At 44.8% G+C, this 25683-nt stretch overlaps 2 protein-coding genes and 2 pseudogenes across 4 annotated transcripts; 2 read left to right on the top strand and 2 right to left on the bottom strand.

Annotated features, from left to right (window-relative positions):
- Positions 1 to 9: 9 nt before the first annotated feature.
- On the bottom strand, positions 10 to 7331 carry LOC109482263 (annotated as a pseudogene).
- Positions 7332 to 9079: 1748 nt separating this feature from the next.
- Positions 9080 to 13032, top strand: LOC109482252 (NXPE family member 3-like). The gene is made up of 5 exons (XM_019784947.1): positions 9080 to 9127; positions 10098 to 10676; positions 11077 to 11363; positions 11639 to 11937; positions 12288 to 13032. The coding sequence occupies exons 1-5, from the start codon at positions 9080 to 9082 to the stop codon at positions 12800 to 12802; spliced, it is 1728 nt and encodes a 575-aa protein (XP_019640506.1). The 3' UTR covers positions 12803 to 13032.
- Positions 13033 to 15484: 2452 nt separating this feature from the next.
- On the bottom strand, positions 15485 to 16946 carry LOC109482241 (annotated as a pseudogene).
- LOC109484470 (TOX high mobility group box family member 3-like) lies at positions 16935 to 24595 on the top strand. Of its 3 annotated transcripts, none has more exons than XM_019787749.1 (2): positions 16935 to 18648; positions 24130 to 24595. In XM_019787749.1, the coding sequence occupies exons 1-2, from the start codon at positions 18092 to 18094 to the stop codon at positions 24341 to 24343; spliced, it is 771 nt and encodes a 256-aa protein (XP_019643308.1). In that variant the 5' UTR covers positions 16935 to 18091; the 3' UTR covers positions 24344 to 24595. The 3 variants fall into 3 exon arrangements, with proteins under 3 accessions (XP_019643308.1, XP_019643300.1, XP_019643315.1); XM_019787741.1 differs by lacking the exon at positions 16935 to 18648 and adding an exon at positions 18668 to 20084 and having other exon boundaries at positions 24130 to 24460; XM_019787756.1 differs by lacking the exon at positions 16935 to 18648 and adding an exon at positions 20091 to 21314 and having other exon boundaries at positions 24130 to 24546.
- Positions 24596 to 25683: the final 1088 nt, after the last annotated feature.

The following is a 25683-nucleotide window of genomic DNA, read 5'->3' as shown; positions in this document are numbered from 1 at the left end:
TTTATGTTGTTATTGAGGACATATATGGGAGAGCAGCATATTGAGTTGATTGTCTACCATGATTTTTCCTGGGTGAATGTTGTCTTGTTCCCACTGACACACACTCATGTCCCACGTGTCCAACACCACCACGTCGTTTTCTCCCCTAAATGCCTTCCTTATTTCTTGGGTTACTTGAAACGCCAGCCAGTCACTTCCTAGCAAGTAGTACTGTACTCTGGAGCCTGTGTGTTCCCGCGTTGTTCCAGTTCTCACGAACACCCGTGTGCCCGGACTGCGCTGAAGAAGACGGTGTATGGCGCTCTGTATGGCGTGAAGTCGAGCCCGGAACAACTCTAGAGGCTCTGTAGCAAAATAAGCCCACAGACCCAGAACTATGACCGTGTTTGGGCCGCCACGAATTGAGTCCAGCAAATCAGAGACGTACTGAACTTGGCGGAAATTCAACTTTGTCGCTCCTTGTATAGGATAGCCGTGGAATCGGTAGTGGACGATCATCTTCCAACGTCTGTTAACAGCTTTTGCCGGACCTAAAATGGGAAAGTGACTTGTGTTAGCTAAGTATTAATAATAAACTACTGCTATGTTTTATTTTTCAAACACACATGGCATTGTATGGTTATGACCAGCCTCTCTAACTATCCTGCAACTTGCTACATAATGTAATCAAGATCACAGGGTGTCTGCTACAGCACAAGTTACCATGGTGACAGACGTTGACTGGCCCAGGTCACTCACTTTAATTCTTTGTATCAGATTCTATTTGAACATATCTTTACCCACAGATGAAATTTTAGTTTTACAAACCAAAACAATTATAGCAAAATATAATCTCTGCAAAAAGGAAACATTGTCGGACCTACAACTTTGTTTCCATGGCTGCGTAGTGGTACAAGCTTCACCAGCCGTAAGTACCACTGTCGGAGGGTAGAATCACCCTGCAGGTGGACAGTCTTCTTAGCAAGGCACCGTGTCACGTCCTTCTTCTCAAAAACACGGACTCTACAGACCGAAGACTTCCAGACGTTTCCTGACCAGTACCCTTGGCTAAAGGCGCCAGGCTTGTTCTTAAAACACTTGGGAAGAATCTTAGTCTGTTGTGATGATTCCTTGACTTGTATTGGTCTTGGGATGTCTTGTTCTAGCTCTGCCTCTACGAAAGGACTGTATAGGGGGATTCGAACGTCAAAAGATAAGTAAGACATGTAGTCATAATTAAATAGTGAAATAACAAAACTTTAAATAGAATTTGATACGTCTAAAGGTTTCTAACATTCATTGTAATCTAATTTTTAAACGTTACTAGTCAGTTTTTTTAGCTAGTGTAGTTTCATACTTGGAATACAACCGAAGAGTCAGTAGGAAACAGAAAACACAGAAAACTTTAAATTATACCTGTAAATAATTTCATCAGGTTGTTGAATGATTGACTAGAGAATTTCTATGTGCACGACCACTTGTTTAACAACAGCCGAGGTTTCGATGACCGCCTGTCATCTTTTCAGACCAGTAATAATTGATTAGACATAATTGCCCTGTTAAAGATGACAGACGGCCATTGAAACGTCGGCCCTTCTTAAACAAGTGGCTGTGAATTAAACATTTTATGTGAATAATACCTTCGGAAGAGTCTCCTTTCCGTTGGCGAAACGAGACCTTTGACCCGGTCATAGGTCATATTCCCCTCCCAAAAGCATGTGAAGATACTGGAGCAGGGAAGGGAGGGGGGTTTCTTGCAAAATAATCCTCCACTCTCGAGCTTCCTGGAAAAATCGCATAACTGGCGTGGTCGTAGAGTTGTTGGTTTAGAGCTGTAACACTGCCGACGCGCAGAGGTTTTCGTTCTGGCGTCAACGAATGAGCAGAAGAATATTCTCTTGTTCGGGACGTCTCGCACGCGCTGCAGTACCTTCACGGCTTCGCTAGGGTGGACAAGCTGGATCAACACCTAAAGAGAACAAGAGGTCTGAGATTCAAAGTATGCAATGAATATTGTGACAGTCAAACCCGCTTATTAGCTGCGAACACACAAACTAAGATAAAAACAACGCCTCTTTGAGGAAGGATATATCATTCCCCGTAGGTAATAATACAAGAATTAGTCACCCTGTCACCCACCATAGTGGACATTCAAGTTAACACTGCATTGTACCATATCCACCTGTTGATTTTTTATGTCACTCACCCTGACGCCCCCTGCCCAGTACAGCGGGAACTGCACCGTGTAGGTACCGTTGCCATGGTCGGTCACGTGCCCGGCGCAGCTCGCCTCCCCAGGCCGGATACTGACAAGCTTCGCGCGGAAAAAGTCTCCACCGTACGTCTTAGGTCTTCCCCTGACATCTCTCGCCACTATGACCGCCGTAAGAACGTCTCCTTTGCGGTACACTCGGTCTCTGTTCAGCACAACAAACCGTGTAGTATTGTGATGTGTGGGGTTCTTCTCGGTTGGATGAATCCACTTGTATGTCGGGAGACTCAGTTGATGAGCAGTGTAGAACAGTTGCAAATACTGGGTGGAGCAGAACGGAATTAAATACAAAACGCTCAAAAATGTTCTGTTGAAATCAAGTTTACTAATGGTGTGCTGTATATTATGGCTCTGTCCAGGCACGGAACACAAAGTGGATTCAAACTCACGACTACCTTAGAAGAGACAGTTGTATCCAGTACTGTGCTTTATCCAGAAACATGAACAGGCACGGTTCGGGAAAGTCCATGCGTCCAGAACCGTGCCTGAGGCGAGGCAACACTACGTTCTTGGATATATGTGGGGAGACTATCCACAACCGTTCCTGACCCTAACCTATTCAGGCATAGAACTAGACAGGCGTGATTCTGTATACAAATAACCCATTGAGGCATAGAACTAGACAGGCGTGATTCTGTGTACAAATAACCCATTCAGGCATAGAACCAGATAGGCACGGTTCTGGATACGATAGGAGCTGCTACTGAGCCCTTAGACTATGCTACTCCATCATGACAAGACATGTCTGTACCAAAAAGTTATCCTATCTATTTGAAACTATCAAACAGTCATCTTACCATGAGAGACATCAGCATGACAACAGTCAACGTTCCCAACAATGTCGCTATTCGAGGGCGACTCATTACAGCTGTACTGTCAACACGAAAAACAGTACCGTTATCAGGGGTGAAAGTTCACAGGAATCCCATAATTCCTTGGAAAAGGGAACAATAAAGCTCAGACAGGGCCACAAAGAGAAATTGACGACTTACCGCATGTTTGGCCGCACCCATCACTTCATTGTCTAGTTCCAGTTCAAACCAGATACGGGTGAGTTGAGTCTCAAACAGATCGCATTACATACCGGTACAAACACACCAGGTGCCATGGGTCACTGGACCTATATGGTCGTTTATTCAAGATCCTGACACCGTTAATACGTCTCTTCTCAGTTAAAAAGACTTGAGTGGAGCACTTTATTTCAAACTTTACCGTACCCTTTGTACGGTAAAGTTTGATGTAAGCCTAATATAACCGTAGCCTCTACCAGGCTTCGGAAGCGGCTGGAAAGAAGGGAGAGGTGACAATGTACTCCTAACCGGATCGACTCTGACATCTGTCTATTTGGCCAGTTTCTACTCTTTCCAGCCGCTTCCGAAGCCTGGTAGAGGTTAGTATATTAAACTGACCTCGGTGGATTTAAATGATTCTGAAGACCATTGTGATACGACAAATTAACGTTTATTCTGGATGGGATTTCCTCAAATATGAGTCTTTATTGGTAAAATTCACATGTACATGACTTTGTATATATAATTAAAACATTCCTGTACACGTTTTCAGAGCCCACATCATTCCATTCCTCTAGTTCTACCTTTCTTTGGTCTTCGTATCGTTCGGTCCCTTTCTCTATCTGATTCTACCATCAGTTGATGAAATATACCTAGTAACTATACCTCGTAATTAGACATTGAAAACTATACATCGTTGAGTCGCCATAATCTCAAAGACTGGACGCTGGGCTGACTTCTTTGAACAGTAGCAAGAAGGTGTGGTGAATAAAGAATATGACGCTCAGCTTTTTGCAGTCTATTTGCTCCCCTACTTGGGGCATATATGAGACAGTAGCATGTTGATCTGGCTGTCTATCAGAGCAGGTCCGGGGTGGATATTATCAGGTTCCCACTGACACACGCTCATGTCCCACGTGTCCAACACCACCACGTCCCTGTCCGTCCGGAATATCTGTCTGATTTCCTCCGTGATCTGGTACGCCAGCCAGTCACTTCCCCGCAGGTAGAAAGTGTAACCTTTGTGTTCCCGCGTTGTTCCAGTTCTCACGAACACCCGTGTGCCCGGACTGCGCTGAAGAAGACGGTGGATGGCGTTCTGTATGGCGTGAAGTCGAGCCCGGAACATCTCCAGTGACTCTGTAGTAAAGTGAGCCCACAGACCCAGAACTATGACCGTGTCTGGGCCGCCATTCATGGAGTCCAACTCGTCAACAACGTATCTGATTTTGGAAAAATTCATCCAGTGGGATCCTAATACTGGCAGGCCGTGGAACCGGTACTGCACGAAGATGTTCTTATGTTTGTCGAAGACAGTTGCAGGTCCTATAAAAGCAAAACATTTGTTTAGGCAATGGTTATCCTCATCTCTATAGTGGTAGAGAATAATGGGAATGTACAGGAACATTTTTGACACGATGGTAAATAATTAGTTTCTGATATCATCATAAAATGAACAATTAGAGATAAAATGATTATCATTTTCCACTGCATCTGAAGAGCTATATTTAGAAATCCTCTTCGAATCAGGTAGTTTCGTGTGTCGCCTACCTCACTGGCACATGTCAGACCCACCTGGTTTGAGACTTCCCTTGCTGTGCCCCTCCGCTAGCCACAGGAACCACTGCCTAACGGTGGAGTCACCCTGTAGGTAGACCCTCTTGTTGGCCAGACATCGGCGCATGGACGTCCTGGTAAAATTTCTCACCCTGCAGACCGATGACTTCCAGGAGTTGTAGAACCAGAATCCTTGGGTTAGGGCGCCGGGCGTGCTGCCGGGACACTCGGGACGACGGTTGAACAGAAGCAGGCTTGACTCCTTCACACGTATCGGTGTTAATGTTGGGTTGTCTTGTTCCAGCTCTACCTCTATGTACGGTCTGTGACGACAAAAGAAGTTTATTGAAACTAAAACAAAAACGTCTCAATATTTATGAGAAGTCTTTAGTAGGAACAAATTTATGATAGTTGTCATTATACTAGTCATATCATTTATATAAAATTTAATTTCTTTTATCTTCAGTATATTACTCAGTTTTGTTTGCAATTAGCCTTTGGACATGGTTTTACAATGAAGTTATTTTCATAATAAAAGGGTGAAAGTTTGTCTCCCAGAAAGATTTTCAGATAAGTCTTTTACCTTAGAAAAAGGTTGAGTTCGTCTTCAGACACCAGGATTGTCGTCTCGTTTCCCTTTTGGGTGATGTCCCGACGACAGGCTACGATCGCGTCACACGACAGGGACTCCGGTCTCTCACAGAACCAACTCCCGTTCGCCTCCCTTCGTGAGAAATCACACAGCTGGTGAAGCGGCATGTCCGGCGGCCGGGTGGTGGAACACTGACGTTTCTCTCTGTTTTCCATCTGATTTGCGTCGATGAAGAGACAGGAGAAGGCCCTCTTCCCCGGGACGTCTCGGACACGCTGCAGTACCTCCACTGCTTCGCTAGGATGTACAAGCTGGATCGACACCTAGGATAAATAGGATAAATAGTTGAAACAAATTATAGACAGCTGATCATTCCTTTGTTTGAAGAATAACCAAATAGTTTAGTACTAAACACTCACCTTAACGTCCCCTGCCCAGTACAGCGGGAACTGCACCGTGTAGGTACCGTTGCCATGGTCGGTCACGTGCCCAGCGCAGCTCGCCTCCCCAGGCCGGATACTGACCAGCTTCGCGCGGAAAAAGTCTCCACCGTACGTCTTAGGTCTTCCCCTGACATCTCTCGCCACTATGACCGCGGTAAGAACGTCTCCTTTACGGTACACTCGCTCTCTGTTCAGCACAACAAACTTCGTGTTGTCTGGATAAGTGACACGATTATAAAGGTCATCCTGGATGTGCGTCTTTGAATGAGTGGCATCTTCGGTAGGGATGCCCTGGTCATAAATGGTGTTGTTTGGACGTGCGAACTTTTCTAGGGAGAGCTTCACTTCTTCACTTGGTTGATTTCGACTGAGTGTCCGAACCTTCGATTGATAACGAGATTCAAGCTCATCGTTCTTCTGTAAATTTGTAGAATACAGTTTGCCATTCTGTGTAAAACAAAAACAAGGATAAGTAAGTACGTATACGTGAAACAGAAATGGAGAAAAAAACAACAAAAAGACTATATATCTTTACATACTTTGCTGCAATTATGGAGGTATGTTACAGAAAAGGGCAGCTAATAACAGTAACGTTTCTGCCTCCCAATATCTGCTTGGATATCATTTACTACACTCACTGCCGTAATGCATTCATAAAGCGAGAAAGAAGAATTGTGTCTGAGAGGTTGAAGCTTGATACAATTTATCGGTTACATACAATTATTGCAGTAGTAACTATTTCCACTACGCTTTTATTTTGTTTTTTTTTTTGGCAAGGACAATACAATGTTTTAAAAGGAGAGGGGACAGGTTATGTAATACATTTACGATTTAGGTTATACAATATGTTTGATTTATCTTTTAAAAGCTTAGTATGACAAATAGACAAGAACAGTTTGCCTCTCGTCTCGAAAATTCTGCACACAGTGGCATGATTTGGCCATTTTTAATCTTCCTACCTCCAAAGTCGTCTGGTAGTAACACAAAGACAACAGCACTCCTAGAGATAGTGTTCCAAATACGGCAGTGATTCGACGAATGGTCATTACTGTAAAAGTAAAGAGAAGATTTCATTGCATTTTACTATAAAATACTTGTACTACTATAGATATTACATTTGAAATCAATATTAGGCAAAAAGCAAGGTCAATGTGGCGTTACACTTAAGTTACGCACTCATTTTACAACACCACATGCCCACATAACAAGTGATATTGGAGTGATTTGTACAATGCCTCTCCCATTACCCAAGGTTGTAATTGACTAGTAACAGTTGTACAGTTTGAAATCACCACCGATGTGTTCTGCAATTTTACTACACTGATAATGGGGTTAACATCCCAGACACTATACAGCCCAACCCCTTAAAACGTATCAGTAAAGAGCCTATATTAACTCTATACGTATAATTAACAGTATGGTAATATTATAGGCATAGAAAACAATGAACATATTCTCACCTTAAGCTCCCGCAGCATTACAAATGGTCACGAAAAATATGGAACGAAACGACACACATATACGTACACACATGGTCTGGTACTGGCCTTGATATTCTGCTTCGTTTGATATTGAAGTGGATGTATCAGTTTGAGATATGGCTACACATGTGGTTCAAACAGCATCCTTTGTTTCAGAATTATGGTTGATAAAGATCATTTTCGTAAAAGAATCAATGAAACGATTTTCAGTAAGAAATAATATACGGCGTTTTCGTTGCAATTGCATATGAAACGTAACATTTCATGTTTATCTGAATCACACACAATACTTGAAAATCCCTACAGCCGCCCATGATTTTAGAACAGACGACCTTTTTAAAGTTTTTTTGCGGGTCAGAGGCTGGCATAATTGGTCCCCCAGGGCCAGACTTGCAGCAGCTTGCAGTGCAAGGTCAGCCGCATGAGGCGCTGCCCGTACTCCGGAAGACCATTGAATATTGGCGTTAGTTGTCAGAATGCGAATTTCGAAACAATTGAACCTTCATTGGAAAACTACGGGGATCACGTAAAAGCGATACTAGAGAAACACTCCCGAAGAATAACCAAACACAAGCATGTAGTTGTCGGTCTGCTGGTTTTCCACCTGTGCACCCTTAGGCTGATAACAATGCCGCGTGCAAAAGAATGTCTAAGGACTGTCCTTGAAATTACTAAATCATGGCTCCGTAAAAATGTTCCCTATCTCGCATTGTTCCAATGCCTTGTTTCCCCTCCTATCATTCTCTTTTAGGTTTATGTGATTTTCCAGGGAAGGTCTAGTTGTTGAGAATCAACAATCTAAAAAAAAGACATTATGTAGCAAAATAATGAGGTTGGCCTCCTTGCGCTGCAGGTTGCCACAGTTCTGCCCCCCTCCCACCCCTGAGGGTCTAATTATATGCCAGGGTCTAACTCGCACTAAAGGTCACTAGTTCTTAATGGGCCGATGGGCCGACTTTGGGGCATTAAGTATGCTTCTTGGCTCAAATAAACATGATACGTAAAGTTCTGTAAGCCCTTGTAATGAAAAAACCTCATACATGGTTTCTTCATTAAAATTGTTCAATAAGATAATCTTTATAACATGATCTTTGCGAACCCTAGTTCTGAAAAGAAGACTAGTGCGCTAACCTCCTGTGTAGCCATTTGCAGCTCATACATTCACTTGAAAAACCAAACTAAGCAAAACGTGTTCGTGCGTACTAAGCAGACCGTGCCGAACGTGTGTGTACAGAGACAGCGTTTGAGGTGATTTCTGACAATGGAGCTTCCTAGAGGTAACCAAAAATTCACTGTTTACGTTCATAACATAACAATACTGTAACGTGCACGTATCGTTATTTTTTTACGGCATGGACTCTTAAGTTTTAGAAAACGAGGACGTCTTCAGCCTCTGGGCATAAGCTTTATCACTGTTATTCACTATTGTTATGTACTAGCTAAATACAAGGAGTAGTGATTTCTACCTGTATATGTCGATATCATTGGAAACTGTATTTCCCTGTGTCATTTTAAGGAAACTTGAGAAACACAGGGAAAAGTTGAGATTACTATGTACACCTTGAAGGTTCAACATTTGTATTTTATTGATAACCTTCTTTATTCCTATTTTTGCTATCTATAAAACACCTTGAAGGTTCAACATTTGTATTTTATTGATAACCTTCTTTATTCCTATTTTTGCTATCTATAAAACATCATTGTTATTCTTTATTACAGCAATACCACTAATATCCATTCGTCGAATGACGGCAGTATTTGGAACGCTGACATTGGTGGTAGTGTTGTCTCTGGTGAGTTTTTGTTGTCTCTACCTGACTTATTACTACTACATGTAGTAGGTAAATACGCAGGAGAAATTGGTCCAAATTGTCTGCATAATTAGCCAGAACACAACTTGTCTTTGTCCAGCCAGCTAACCCCCATGACAAAGTCTGCATCTAAGTTGTAGCCAGTATAACCACCTTTTGGCGTAACATGCCAGCTCATTATTTACACTATTTGGTGGCAGATTACTATCACTCCCTTTAAAGTTCACGAAACCTGGTTCAGACCTGGTTGTTTATAACTGCTTGATATATGATCAGATACCAGTAGTGTTAGAAATCATTGAAATGGAATTTGTTTAGGTAACATGATTCTTAAAGTAGCAAACAACAGGCCCAGTGGTTATGTTAAAAGCCCATTGTTGTTGGTCATTTGGGAGCAAGGTTAGACTGTAGATACCAACTCAATGGGAATAATGGAACCAAATTGTCGACTGAACAGGGCGTTTTTCTTTCAAACGGTGCTTAAATCTGATATATTATGTAGCAAAGACCCCATATATTATATAACAGAAAATCTCAGATACGTGTAACAGTTATCATATATATAACTTCTTCAATGGATTGCATTATCCTTGACAAAAATCAAATTGTCAGCAGAGTGGAAGTAAGTCGACTTGCTTGAAGTAATTGTCGGATGATCGTCTGGCCTTTACCTGTCTGTAACTTTTGTCTTCAAAAGATTGACCTTTGGTCCGTTTTGTTTCACGTTACTGTTTAGAGGACGTCATTATAGCATTGTTTACAGAGCAATGGTTATCTACAAGCAGATGTATGGATAAGGCATTCTGGTGGGGTGGGCGGTGCATATGCCTTTATATTGTTGTAATGAGGGGGATGCTAAGATGTAGCTTCTATTGACATCATTCCAATTGTTTTAAAAGACACAAACACGAATCTAGCTGTAAGGAAAATCTAAAAATTATCTCTTACACAGAATGGCACGTTCTACTATAAACAGTTACAAAATGATACGTCCGGATCTCGCCATCAACTGAGGGTTCTGCCACACGTGCAAAACCACCCAGTAGAAAAACTGAGGCGAAACCTAGAAGAGGAGGCGTCTCCTAACAACGCCACACTCCTACAGAACAACCCTACAGAGGAAGCCACTCATCCTAACAACACGATTAACAACCAGAACAACCCTACCGAAAAAGACACGCATCCCAACAGCACGATAAACGACAAGAGCAACTCTATCAAAGAAGTCAGGCATCCCATCAACAGCCCCACATACAACCAGAACAACATAACTGAACAAGTCACGGATCCCAGCCACACGAAGTTTGTTGTCCTCAACAGAGAGACAGAGTACCGCCAAGGAGACGTTCTTACGGCGGTCATAGTGGCGAGAGATGTCAGGGGAAGACCTAAGACGTACGGTGGAGACTTTTTCCGCGCGAAGCTTGTCAGTATCCGGCCTGGGGAGGCGAGCTGCGCTGGGCACGTGACCGACCATGGCAACGGTACCTACACGGTGCAGTTCCCGCTGTACTGGGCAGGGGACGTTAATGTGAGTGTTAAACTTTTTACTTTGGTTATTCTTCAAACAAAGGAATGCTCAGCTCTCTATTATTTGTTTCAACTATTTTTGGTGATTTGGTTTCGGGACTACATATACTAGAATGTACGCACGTGACGTCACAACCAGATGAGAACAGCCGACGCCATGTTGGTGTGCTAGATATATCCAAGATGGCGACTTGTAAGACAATCCATAGTCAGGGAAAATTTGTGTAAGCAGGGGTACATGTAGACATATTAAAAGAAGGAAGACCAACCAAATCAACTAAATGAGTTAGAACCATTCTCATGGTATAACTTCCACCGCACCAATATGGCTGATGCTAAATAACACCAAACAGTCACGTGACTGCAAATATCATCTTTTAAAAGAAAGTCATGTATTACAGGTGTGTGTGCAACTTGTCCACCCGAGTGAGACAGTGAGGGTACTGCGACGTGTAAGAGACGTCCCCGCCAAGAGAGGGTACGAATGTATCTTCTTCGAGACCGAGACGGGTCCCAAAGAGGAGCGGCAGTGCTTTACCTCCCAACCCCCCGGGCGGCCTCTGGAGCAACTGTGCGACCTGTCGAGAAAGGAAGCGAACGGGACGTGGTTCTGCGTGAAACCGGACGCCCTGCCGTGCTCTGCTATCGCGGGATGTCGTCGCGACGTCACCCAGAAGGGCAGCCAGTCGTCAAAACTTGATCTCGTATCTGAAGACGAAATTCAACTCTTTCAGAGGTAAAAAAAAAACACTTAAAATTGCATTTGGTCCATATTTCTGCGTTATTTTAAATTTAAGTCGAAAAGATTTACTCTAGCCAACACTAAACATAAGTTTGAACACTGTATGGAACAAAAGACTCAATCGACAGTTTTATGATTTAATCGAGTTCATTGATAGATGCGAGAACGACATTGTGTGTAAGTTCATTATGCCTTTTGATAGACTCACTTTCTCCTTGCAGCCCGTATATAGAAGCAGAGCTGGAGCAGGACATCCAAACACCCATACATGTCAAGGAATCAGCACGGGCCCCCTTGGACGATCTTCCCGATTGTTCCAGCAACACACCCGGTGTCTTATTCCACGGCTACTGGTCCGGTAACGTGTGGAAGTCCTCGGTCTGCAGGGTGAGAATGTTTACCAGGGCGGACGCGCGAAGCTGTCTGGCCAATAAGACTCTCTACATACAGGGGGATTCCACCATCAGGCAGTGGTACCTTTGGTTGGCGGCCGGGCACAGCAAGGGAAGCCTCAAACCAGGTGAAATAATATTCCGCAAATCACGGTACATTTTAAAGACCTGGAGAAAAAACTCACCCTTGGAATGTTCAGTCGACTCCACCTGGTATCTAATTGACTTTGAAAAGTGATTTTAAGGATCACAGAAGTCTATATAGCCCCCGGCTACGTTCGGGAAATGCTATGATGCATATCCACACCCATCACAAAATAATTTCGACATTTATGTAAACCATCATAAACTAAAAAGGTTGTCAAATTTTGGCGAATGTTCTTATCTTGTTGTGCCCAAATAATTTTATTCAGTCAAGATGTTCTTCACCAATAAATATGAGCTTTTATTTCAATTCTTGCGTGCTTTCCTTTTTTAGGCCCCGCAATTGCTATCAACAAAGACGTGAACATCGTCGTCCACTACCGTTCTCACGGCCTACCATTAATGGGATCGCATTGGATGAATTTCACCCAAATCAGATACGTTGTTGACGAGTTGGACTCCATGAATGGCGGCCCAAACACGGTCATAGTTCTGGGTCTGTGGGCTCACTTTACTACAGAGTCACTGGAGATGTTCCGGGCTCGACTTCACGCCATACAGAACGCCATCCACCGTCTTCTTCAGCGCAGTCCGGGCACACGGGTGTTCGTGAGAACTGGAACAACGCGGGAACACAAGGATCGGTCCTTCTACCTGCGGGGAAGCGACTGGCTGGCGTACCAGATCACGGAGGAAATCAGACAGATATTCCGGACGGACAGGGACGTGGTGGTGTTGGACACGTGGGACATGAGCGTGTGTCAGTGGGAACCTGATAATATCCACCCCGGACCTGCTCTGATAGACAGCCAGATCAACATGCTACTGTCTCATATATGCCCCAAGTAGGGGAACTAACAGAAGCAAGCTGAGCGTTATTGCTGTCCACTAGACTGACTAGAAGAGTTTATGCGTCCTTGCTACTGTTCCAAAAAGTATGTCCAGGATAGATGTAAATTAACAGTCAACAAGTCCTTGAATCAGATAGGAAAGAGGATTTTTTAAAGTCATACAACGCTCGTACGCCCTCCCTATTTGCGGTACCGGTGCTTCTAACTGCGCGCGTGTTGTTAGGTTGACGGGGGCAAGAAAACGCTCTAGTGCGAGACTATTTTGGGCTTTTGTGACCTCTCTAAGTCTCAGCACACAGCTGAAACTCCAAACACACAAATACATGCATCCGAAAACGTAACCTTCTCGACAAAGGTATTTAAAGTAATACTTGTACATTGAAACCAGCTATATTGATCACGCAAGGGGCTTCAAGAAAATTTCCGTGTGTTTTTGTGTGCTTTGCAATACTTAGGAATTGAAGTAGGTATTATAAAGTCATCAGATTTGACCTTGGGTCACGCCACACAATTAAGCTTGTTTTACTAGTGACATACTTCAGGGAGAGGGAGAGGTGTAATAAAGATTAAAGTTTAACCTATATGCGTCATAGGTATTTGTATTAAAATTAATAATAAAATAAAGAAGAATATACAATACGTCGTTTTGTGTGCTTTGTTTTTAATCTACTTTTCTTGTCATTTGCTTGATGTTTATTTCATAGTATTGAGGAAAATACATCTCTTTCACTGCGTGATGGTTAACATGAATTAGAGCATGGTATATTATCAAATCAACGTTAACGCATTTCAGCCGTTTCATTGACTCATGTGTGGCTGTGATCTCTTACTACGTAAAACGCGATGCTGGCATATCGCCAGTGAGTTTGGCTTCGAGCCACTTTCTGGTCAGTTACCAGTTGGCATACGGAAACATGTAAGCCGGAATTCCTTTCCATGACGCTCACTCTACAGAAATGACGCCAGTTTTCTTTTAGAAGTTATATGTTGATAGGCCAACCGAAAGCATATTCTTGTGTACCATTCACGCAGTCTTCGTACAATTGGTTCCTTAATGACAAACAGCACAGTACATGTATTTCTAACAACAAAAATCAGGCGAGACCATTCTGAGCTTTTGTGACCTTTCACCTCTCTGCGTCATGGCGCACCTTTCAAAACTTCCTGTCTGTTTCCTAGTCAGTGGCGTAATGTTATTTGGTAGTCTTCCTGCCTCGTAGCAAATGCATATGTCATTTCGCCAAGTCACATTCAGCCGTATGGCTAGGATCTTTTCTAAATGCGTCAAAGGACTCATGTTTTAGGGATTGGGTTCACTAGGCGATAGTTACAAGTGGCGAGGAGACACAGTGTTGACGTTTGTAAGACTAACTGTAGCAGTACTGGGGCAGTTGTAACAGACACTTTCTCAAGTTTGGCAAGGAGCAGGAAGGGCTTTTCAGTCTGAAAACGCATTGGTTTAATCAAGACTTCGGGGTTACAAAGAGAAGATGCACGGATCAGCCGGCCACGATTTTCACATCGGCTACCGGCACGAGATCGGCCGGCGTCACGCTCTCGGGCACCTCCACACGCACCACCAGCCTAGGACCAGACAAACCCGGCCGACTCGCGTTAGTGCCATATGCGTGTGCTTCTTCGGAGTCATGGTGACAGTAATCGGCATCATGCTCACTGCTGTACTCGCTGTGTCCGGCAGTGGAGTGGTACCTGTGGGAGTGTGCGTGCTGGCTGTCGGGGCGGCGCTGGTGACAGGAGCCTGCTTCTGGATGCGTTGCAAACAGCGGAAAGCCGACCGTACCACAGCCAGTGCGCAGTCTCAGGAACAGCAGGAGGTTTGTTTTTGTTTGTTTGTTTGTCTGTCTGTTTGTAGGTCATTGAATACAAATTAAATTTTACAGAACCGGAAACTTTTAAACTGGAAATTAAAACAACCGAATTATTACACAAATGACACAGGTCGACGTCATCAGTGACGTCACCCGGACAGCGCCCGTGACCGCGACAGCTGCTATGAACCAAGACGGTCAAACTGTCATCGACATGCAGCAACAGCAACAGCAGATGATGCAAGACCCTCAATTTCAACAGATGTGGTCTGCCACGATGCAGCAAATGCAAGACCCTCAATTTCAGCAGATGCTACATCAGCAGCAAGAAGAAATGTTGACAAACCCCCAATATCAACAGATGATGCAACAACAACAACAGATGATGATGTCAAACCCTCAATTTCAACAGATGATGTCAAACCTCGCCCAGCAAAACCCTCAGCTTGAAGAGATGATGTCAAGGTTAGGCCATCAAAGGTAACGTTATAATTCTCCGTAGTTTAAGGGAGGGGAGGGTTGTGTGTGTCATGGGTATTTGTATGAGATTTGGGACATGGAGTATGTTTTGCTGATATAATTACTTTTCCTATCATTTACTTGAATTTCATACTTCTTTTCTTTGTATTTTAAAAGTACTCACTGAAATTTAGTTTCCAGGTGGCTTGCGTGAGTTAGAGCATGATCTTATCAACAACACGTGCGCCTTTCAGCCATTTCATAAGTGACAGGGACCTCTGTCTATCTATGCGAAATGCTGTCTATTCAACGCATATTGACACACTGGATTGGCTTCGAGTGATTGTTTTTTTTTTTTTTTAATTTTTAATGACCAGACGTGATCAAACGAGAGCCCCCTGACCTCATTACTTATTCATAAAGAAATTACGCTAATTTGCTTAGAAATTCTGTATGGTTTTATAATGCAAGATGTATAATATAACATCAAACATGTTCTATCTTCTGTACAAGTCATACAATCTTCACTCTTACACTTCCTGACGACAGACTGCACAGGATTTAAATGAAGCGCGTGCCATACACGTCATGTAGGTTGCCTAGGGGCAAGATAAAACTCCGGTGCGAGACCATTATGGGCTTTTGTGACCTCTCCAGGTCACGCAACACCTTTCCAAACTTCCTGTCAGCATACCAGTGGCGTAGTTTGTTCCCTCTCTGCTTTGAAGCAGCTGTATACGTCCTAACTCGGACTGCCTCTTATGAAGCAGGTTTAATTGAGACTTTATCGGATCCGAGGACAATGCTTTTAGGAATTTAATCCAGTCCAGGAGACCATCAACAAGTGGTGAAGAGACAAATTGTTGACATTCGTAAGAACTGTAGCAGTACTGGGCCTTGGTGGGTGTGTTACTCAAGGAAGAAACTGCAGCTGTCTCAAGTCTGTAAGCAAGGAGCTCAAGTATTATGGGCTTGCCATAAGAACGCCTTCGCATACAATACTTCGGCGGTTACAAAGAGAGCTGTCACGCCACAAGTGGTTGCCGCGACAAACAGACTAGAACAACAAGCTTAAGTCACGCAACAACAAACCACCATCAGTGGTTCCCGATGGGGAAAGGAGAGAGGCGGGGCGGCGGGCGAAGGGCCGGCGGACGAAGGGCCGGTGGGCACCGCAGAGCCGGCCACCGTCACCACATCGGTCTCCGCGCACACCACCACCACCACCATCGGCCTGCCCGTAGAATTGGGTTGCGCAGCAGAGGAGTGAGAGGGGGCGGCGGTGGGGCAATACACTTAGGGCCGAAGGCCGCCATTGGCGTATGCATGGGCTTCTTCGGAGTTTTCCTGATCGGAGTCGGTATCATGCTCACCGTTATATTTGCTGGCAGCGGAGCGGTCGCTGCGGGCGCGTGTGTTCTTGTGTTAGGGGCGGTGATGTTAGGAGTCAGTTTGTGGCTTTGTAACAAACAGTGGAAAGAGGACCAAGCAGCCGCCAGTGCACAGGGTCAGGGCCAGCCGGGGGTGCACGTCATCAGTGACGCCACAGGGACAGTGACCACGACAACTGTCAACCAACAACAACAGCAGATGATGCAAGACCCTCAATTTCAACAGATGTGGTCTGCCATGATGCAGCAAATGCAAGACCCTCAATTTCAGCAGATGCTGAACCAACAGCAAGAAGAGATGTTGGCAAACCCCCAATATCAACAGATGATGCAACAACGACAACAGATGATGATGTCAAACCCTCAATTTCAACAAATGATGTCAAACCTCGCCCAGCAAAACCCTCAGTTTCAACAGATGATGTCAAGACTAGGCCAGCAAAGGTATGGCCATACTCTCCATAGTTTGTTTAGGGGAGGGGGTGGTAGCATAGGTACAGTTTGGTACATGAAGTTTGTTCTGTACACTACATTGCTCATATTATTACTTTCCGAAATTCCTTAACATTTACTTGATTTCAGACTTCAGACATAATTTTTTTTTCTTTTTTAAAACTACTCACTGAAATGTTTAATTTTCAGGTGGCTTCCGTGAGTTAGAGCATGATCTTATGTTTTTATTTATTTATTTATTTATTTATCAATTATCAACAACGCGTGCGCCTTTCAGTCATAGCAACTATTCATAAGCAGCACTCAGTGACAGTGGCCTTTGTCTATGTATGTCAAATGCAATCTACTCAACGCATATTGACACACTGGGTTTGGCTTCGAGTTGGTGTTTTATTTTTTTAATGACCAGACTAGATCAAACATGCAACGAGAGCAGCCTCATCACACTACTTTATACAGAAATTATGCTAATTTGCTTAGAAATTGTGTACGGTATTGGATTGAAACATGCTAAACTTTGTATATAAAATAAAGCATATTCTTCCTTCAACCTTCGTACACCCACTGACGACAAACTGCACTGTCTATTAAACGGAGCGCGTGCCATACATAAAATGTAGGTTGACTAAGGACAAGTAAAAACTCCGGTGCGAGACCATTCTGGGCTTTTGGGACCTCTACAGGTCAAGGGCACACCTTCCCAAACTTCCTGTCTGCATACCAGTGAGGTAGTTTTTGTTCCTCTCTGCTTCGAAGCAGCTGCATACGTCCTAAATGGCTGCCTCTTATGAACCAGGTTTGAATGAGACTTTATCGGATCCGAGGACAATGCTTTTAGGAGTTTAATCCAGTCCAAGAGACCATGAACAAGTGGTGAGGAGACAGATTGTTGGCATTACTACTAACAAGGAGCTTTCATCACATTGGTACGTACTGCATCAGTACTGGGCCTTGAGTGGGTGTGTTACTCAAGGAAGAGACTGTCTCAAGTCTTTAAGCAAGGATCATTATAGGGATTTTTCAGGATCTAGGAGAACGCGTTGGTTTAAACAATACTTCGGCGGTTGTAAAGTGAGCTGTCACCCACGAGAAGTGGTTGCTACAAACAGACTGTAACAACCAGTCTCAATAACAAACGACCGCCAGTGGTTCCCGATGGGGAAAGGAGAGAGGCGGGGTGGAGGGCGTAGGGCCGGCGGGCGGAGGATCGGAAGGCACCACAGAGCTGGCCACCGTCACCATATCGGTCTCCGCGCACACCACCACCATCGGCCTGCCCGCAGAATTGGCTTTCGCAGCAGAGGAGTGAGAGGGGGCGGCGGTGGGACAATACACTTAGGGCCGGCTGCGGGAAAGACCGTCATCGGCATATGCATGGGCTTCTTCGGAGTTTTCCTGATCGGAGTTGGCATCATGCTCACAGCTATATTTGCTACGTCGGGCACCGGGTCGGTAGCAGCGGGAGCCTGTGTTCTAGTGATCGGGGTGGCGCTTTTAGGAGTCAGTTTGTGGCTTTGTAACAAACAGTGGAAAGAGGACCAAGCAGCCGCCAGTGCACAGGGTCAGGGTCAGCCGGGGGTGCACGTCATCAGTGACGCCACAGGGACCGTGACCACGACAACTGTCAACCAAGACGGTCAAGCTGTCATCAACATGACAACTGTGCCCAACCAACCTGGTGTGAGCTTCCCAACTGACTGGTCAAACATGGCGTATGTATTTGCTTTCTTAAACCCTCTGTCTTTTATGTCCTTATTTTATTTTGATGTGTATTTTGAAGCATGCCGGGAGTGGGTTGGCGGGACCACTTGGACAGTAACCTGTTATGGGTTACGTCTAATGTAGGGTTTTGCAGTGTTAGGTGGAGATTTTGGTTTAAAAATTTACACCGTGAGAAAGTAGCTAGAAATTTAATGGTCATTTACCTTATGTGTTTGGAGAAGAACAATGTTCTAGACATACCACTGCCTTGGACGCACTGCATGGCGTGCGTAGGTTAGTTTTGTTATGGATGGTTGTCTGTTTATCATTCTGTGGCGGCACGCAAAGTCTTTGGTCCGGACAATACTATTATTTGATGTAGGCCTTGCCTGTGTACGCTGTTCTCGGCCCCAGAGTAGTCTGCCGGGTTTTAGAAAACCCCGGGAAGTGGAATCGAATATTCGACCGTTGACCCTTCGACTGTACATTTTAAACCGCGTAACTTAAAAGTGTGTATGCGCATTGTCTGAGTTCGAAATTGAACCAACCCTTGGTCCGCCCTAAAGCTTCTTCCTTCAACCTCTGTGATTTACCTTTCTTGACCCCTGACCTACTTGTCACCTGCCCTGGCCAATAACGTAGGTGTGTTTCACATGGGTTCCCCTCAGCGTCCTGTCGGCTGAAACGCTTGCATGCCTGATTTACATGCAGTGTGACGACACCTGTTTGTTGTCTGGCACCGGTTGTGACAGTACTCCTTCGAGTGCGCACTTTGTGGAACATCGGCGCTCCCAAACGTGTGCTTTAAGCCTGCTTTTTAGTGTTCGCCGTGTGCCGAAAGTGACTCCAAAAACCCACCTTTAACCATGGACGGGCGACATCGCCACAGAGGCGGGGGAAACGTACTCTTCTGGGGTGCTGCAGGGGCTGGGCAGCTCTCGCGGACCCAACGCATGCAGAGACAATTCGGTTTCATGGCCTTCATGCTACTATTCCCCGGTATCACCCTGACAGTGATGAACTGTTGTGAGACGCATGGACCGGCTATCGCCGGGTACTGTTCCCTGGGCGCCGCCGGTTTCTTCATGATTGTGACGTTCGTGCTGTGGTACAAAGCCAGGGAAGAGGCGAGAACCAACGTGACGGCAACTCAAGCGCAACAGGTGGGAGGGCTGACCGTGCAGCAAGACGGCACTACCATGCATGGTCTGACCGTGGTCGGGCTGCAACAACAACAACAACAACAACAACAGCTCCAACAGCTCCAACAGAACCCACAGCTTCAACAGATGATGGCTACCTTGCTTAACCAACAAATGCAAAATCCTCAGTTTCGACAGCAACACCAAGACATGATGTCAAACCCGCAATATCAGCAGGTGATGTCAAACCTCGCCCAGCAAAACCCTCAGCTTCAAGAGACGATGCCAAGCGTAGGCCAGCAAAGGTATGCGCCATGCAAAATTTTATTTATACAACACACCCTACTACTACACCACAAGTTATAGTTTTCGGCGGTTCTTCTAGCTAAAACTCTTAGCTTACTTGTACTCCCACCTCAGTACTTCCCCGTGTCTTAATCAAATTCTATGTTGCCCGGTATGTTGACCATTTTACAAGGTGACAAATTCGGGTGTGTCAGGTACATGTAAGTCATACTACAGTTTCGCCTGCTATGTTAGGCAGTTTTAAACCGGAATTGGAAAAGACTCATGATGGAAACTGCCCATGCGAACTCTCAACCCATTGTCCACGTCCAGTGTTGACCCCTGACCCCTCACATGCCCTGATTAGTGGCGCAGGTTGTTGTTTGTTTTTCCCCTGGATTCCGGCTCTTGTGGACCGGAACGCTCGGTCGGCCAACATACCTAGTATTTGCTGCCTGTCAATGATAGTTCTGTAGGGCTGAGCAGTCCGCATGTATGCTGTGTCATTGTAGCCTGGATGCCAGACCCATAGTATCTCAGTTAACCAGAATTGCTCAGGGTCTAACTGAGGGGGCTGTCACGGCGGTAAAAACTCAATCTGGGCATGTTGGCCCTGCTGAGCCGAGGAACTGGATTGTGTAGGCCCTGAAAACAGTCAGGAGACACATAGGCTAGTGTCAGCGGTGCTCCCACAAGTTCGTTATCTATCTGATCGTGATTTTCTGAAAGTAAAGACCCCCGGTCATGGGTAAAGGTGAGAGGAGGGGGAGAGCTGGCAGGCGGCGGGCTGCAGCTCACAGGAGGGCCGGTCAGCAACGCCGTAACCGCCGCCGGAGGAACCACCACGTCCGCTCGGGGGGAGGGGCGCCCGTGGCGGGTCTTTTCTCTGGAGGAGGGCAGATGACTGGGCCCCAAATCCTGTCCAGACGTCTCGTCGCTTTTGGAATCGTCTGCATGATCCCTGGTATCGTCTTGACAACGATGTACAGAGGGAGATACAGTTCCCTCGCCTTCGCCGGGTATGCCATGCTGGGCGTTGGGATTCTGATGGTTCTCGTGGGGTGGGCGCTGCAGTGTAAGGCTAGAGCTGACGCCCAAAACAACGCCACGCCGCAGGTGCAACAAGTGGAAGAAGGAACCGTTACGACTCATCAGCAGGGAGATGAAACCGCCATGCACATTTTAACTGTGCTCGGACTGCAACAGTCACAACTAGGCCAGCAACTACCTCCTCCATATCCCGACGTCAGGTACAGTTTAATACCATACGGCATACCCGTTTTATATATGTTAAAAACGTCAAGCTAGCATTTAGCTGTCTTTCATTGCACTGGGTTTAGCAGGAAAATCCTCTGTAGCTATCTAGGATAAATAATCCGTGGGCAGTTTCGTCAGTCATAATTTACCCAGCGGGTTTATAGAGATAATGACACCTGTTGCACACCCGGTCGTTCTAATGGATCACATCCGGTCGTTTTGTTGTCATAACCATCAGACTTCAGCTATCACCAAAATGGTCTGAGGACAACAACAGCAAATATTCCATAAGCGTCACTTTGAACAGGCTCATGTGTTGTTAACGTTACTGTTACAATCAGTCTGATTTGGTGCTTATGGTGGTGTTCTGTTTCTTAACATCTGACGGGTTAAAGATCCTGAACTCTGACCTCCGATAAATGTGGCACAGAGAACCTGTTGCGTCTATACCTCCTGAACCTTGTTGAGAGCAAAGCTATTATCTTTCTCTTTCATTCGAAAGTTCCAATTTCATCTGACTAGCCGGGTGGTGTCCAGAGTGCTCAAAGACGCGTCCCTTTGTGTATTGCCTTGCCTACACGTGTGCTAGGTTCTTTGTAGTTTATCAGAACACCTACTTCAATGGAAATTAGGAGACAAGATGGTGGCAACGTCACGCGCGTTGTACTCTGGGTGTTATCATGGCTTATATGTAAAAATTGTTACACAACAAATTTCTCCAATGACTTCATGAAACTTTTTATCAAAATGATATCAATATGGAGGATATCTTTTAAGACAGGACCATGCACGTATCACTGCGTGTCACAACGGCATTTGTGGTCATATCACCCTCTGACGCAGGGATAATTCGCGTCTATTTTTGCTTAGCCTCGTCGAAGGCACAGTCAATAGTTCAACACTTGTAACGGTGTCCCAAATCTTTGTAAGCCGATGGTATACAGTGACGACACGCCCAAGCGTCACGTGGTCTTCTTGTCAGGTTGTTTTTACACCGCACCTTTGTTTACCTGTCACAGATGCTGACGTCCACGACAGCCATGCTGCGGTCAGTTACAGGTGACTTCTGTTGTGAATAAAAGGCTCATGCTTTTTATTTCCTGCAACAAGGGCACCCAGAAATATGTCGACTATTGAGAACTGCTACACTTCTTTAAGCCTTCTGAATAGTAGTCTTACACAGTTGTATTGAATCTAAGGGGTCAGAAAGATTGGAGCAAACTGCCAGGTTCCTTTCGTCCGAGCTGTAACCTGATCAGCCTCACCATTGTTCTTGTGAAAACATGAGCGGCCCCCGTCGTCAGGTGAACGCAGTGTGCGACACAGCCTGACACGGGGAATGGCGACCTGTAGTAGTTTTCTCCTCACACCTTGTGCATGTAGTACACCTGTGGCGCGACCTTTTAAGGGGTTGTAAGCGGCATCTTGTCGGTCGTCTTGTCTGTGCCAAGATGGGGAAAGGAGAGAGACGTGGCGGAGGTCGTGCCAGGGCTGGCGGTCGAGCTCGAGCTGGTCACCGTCACCATCACCATCATCTATTTTCGACACAGACGGCGGGGCGGAGGCGGCGGCGGCGGCACGATTTCATTTTCGGGGGCGACGGGCCCTGGAGGGAAATACTTTTCCTTAGGCATGACGCTGCTTATAATAGCGACATTCCTGTTACTCTCTGCAATCCCTGTGACGATCATATTTTCTTCATGGAATAATTACCAGGCGTTGGCCATGTTCGGAGTCGCAGGGGCCCTGTTTGTGGCGGCGGCCTTTATGTGTGCTCGCGCCAAACGCCATGCAGCGAAGGCGGCGGCGACAAACCCGGCAGGGACAGCGGGACAAGCCGAGGCCCCGCAAACGACAGGGACATTTCTCACAACCACACAACAACCGGCGGCTCCTGACCCCATGTCACAAGCGGGGGCGATCCCAGGGCAGGCTATACCGATGTCATGGCCAGGCCCCGCGTACCCAAGGTATAATCACTTCAGCAATTATATGAATTCTCACCCTGACCCGGTCTGTACATACAATGTTGTACCCAGAACCGTGTATCGAAAACCGTGCTTTATTCAGAACATTGCTTAAGCACGGTTCTGGTTAGTCGCGTGTCGTGCCTGGGGCAAATACGTCCTTGGATGCGCGGAGGCTATCCAAAACCTAACCCCTACTCATTCAAGCATAGAAAGGTTCTGGATTCTAAATACCATTCCCGGGTACCGAGGCCGCTTTTGCTTGAATTCTATCGGCAAGTGTAGTTCGAATTCTGCAATGGCAAGTAAGTCAAGTACGTACACTTCAACGAAGACGTCTTAGCATGACAAGGTACATTTTCGTAGAGGTCTGGATGGTTACTTTACTCTTTTGCCATCTAGAAAAATATGGTGTAATCCAAGGAATGACAAGCATAAGTTCTATCTTCTAGTGTAAATTCGGAGACATTTCTCTAATGTGTAGTTTACTACACGCTTTCTAGGTTTGAGGTCTTTGTTTGCTTGGGAAGTACTACAGGTGTTGCTGTACTTTTGTCAATTTGTCATAAGATGGCGGCTCGGATGTCGCGCGTTGCACTCTGGGCATAAACATGGCGGCGGGGCTATCAGAAGTTGTACATGTCATGTTGTACGGTATTATTTGGTCTCTTCTAACACAGGTTACAGTGCGGACCAGCCCTATCCAGGATTCCAGCTCTACCCTATACCCAATACCAGTAACCAGTGTATTTTGTCTTTGTATATTTCCCCACGTTTCCACGCATATGTTTGTCATATGAAGGCATTCAAGTTTATGACACTATTGTTTCTCTCCTTACAGTGCGGGCCAACCCTACCCGGGATCCCAACCTTACCCTGGAACCTCGGCGGCCGGAGGATTCGCAGCTGCGCCCTCGGCTCCACCCTCGGCCCAGCCCCCGCAGTACGGGTTCACCTACAACACCTCGGACAACTACAACACTCAGTACTCGTCTGGTACCAGCGACCTCCCGCCGCCTCCTGCATATAGCACTGTGGTGAACGAGAAACTTTAGCAGCTGAAAGTTAACCAAAGAGCTGTAAATTTTTCGTTTAAATATTCTAACGATTTTTCAAATCAAGTTGATAATTCTGTAAGAACAGAACTGTGATGAAAACATTACAAACTTAAAGAGGTGTGTGAAAAAATCGTCGAAAACATTTTCTAAAATTTTAAAATACTGTGGTAAGCGATAAACTTTAGCTGCCAAAAGATTACCGAAGAGTTGGAAAGATATTTTAAATATTTTAACAATATTGCAAAACCCTTTCAACACCATTACAAAAGGAACTGTGCAAACATTTGAAAGTGTTCCAAGAAGTTACTTTTACTATTAAGAGCTGTGAAACATACTTTAAGATATGCCCACTACATTGCCAAAGAGCTGTCAAACATTCTACACTGCGAAAAATACAAAGGATTCCATAAAAAAACATTCCCACAAAATTCCAAATTTGATATTTTATTCATTAAAAGAGATCTCTTCAGCCTTGAAGAATTACTTACAATGTGCCATTTACTAGTAAATCTTCATATGTACATGTTATCACGATTTCTGTGTTGAATCATTTGCCATATTGGCTAACGAATAATGTGCACTGTACATACATCGGGTAACTCTATCATAGTCCTTTATCAAATATTGCACGTAAATATTTTTATTTGCATGTTTTACATCGAACGTACATGAAGTTAAGCTTTTTCACTACTCGTGAAGTAATAGACGTAGGTATTCTGTATGTTGTATTCTGTAAATATCAAATGAGGATGTGAATAATTAATGGTATAATTTCCCATATACTGAGGACTACTCCATGTAAAAGTTTTGAAAGGGGGTAGACCTCCTTAGTAACTATTTCCCTATCATAAAATTATTTTCTGTAAAGAGATTGACAACCCCTTCACCTTTTACAGTGGAATAGCTCAGAATCTAAGATTTGTAATTCAAAATACATGTATGCAAAAAAATCTAATGCGAATTTTATTTACTGGAATTTTGAATAAACCGTAACTAAAATATCAATTTCATTGTACTGTGAGTGTGCATGTGTGAAAGTGCGAAATGCAGTGGGTTTAGAAGTGGCCCTGTATTTTTTTCCTAATTTTGTGAGGATATTCTATTTTAGGAGAGCAATCTTTCAGCGTGAAATGTATAGCCTACAGTATCCCCGGCGTTGGCTTAAGTTTCTCACACATACTATTTTCCACTAATGGACCAGGCATAATGTATTTTTCTATGTGCTATTTGGTAAAATAGATTAACGTGAAACAAGATATGGTAGGACGTACCCCTTTCTCCATTAAAGAAGCAACCAAAAGATCATGAAAATACTTCATCATGATAAACAAATTGTT

Source organism: Branchiostoma belcheri, unplaced genomic scaffold (assembly GCF_001625305.1).
Source record: "Branchiostoma belcheri isolate BF01 breed outbred unplaced genomic scaffold, Haploidv18h27 scaffold11, whole genome shotgun sequence".
Taxonomy (NCBI): Eukaryota; Metazoa; Chordata; class Leptocardii; order Amphioxiformes; family Branchiostomatidae; genus Branchiostoma; species Branchiostoma belcheri.
This window is presented reverse-complemented; position numbering and strand designations above follow the sequence as displayed.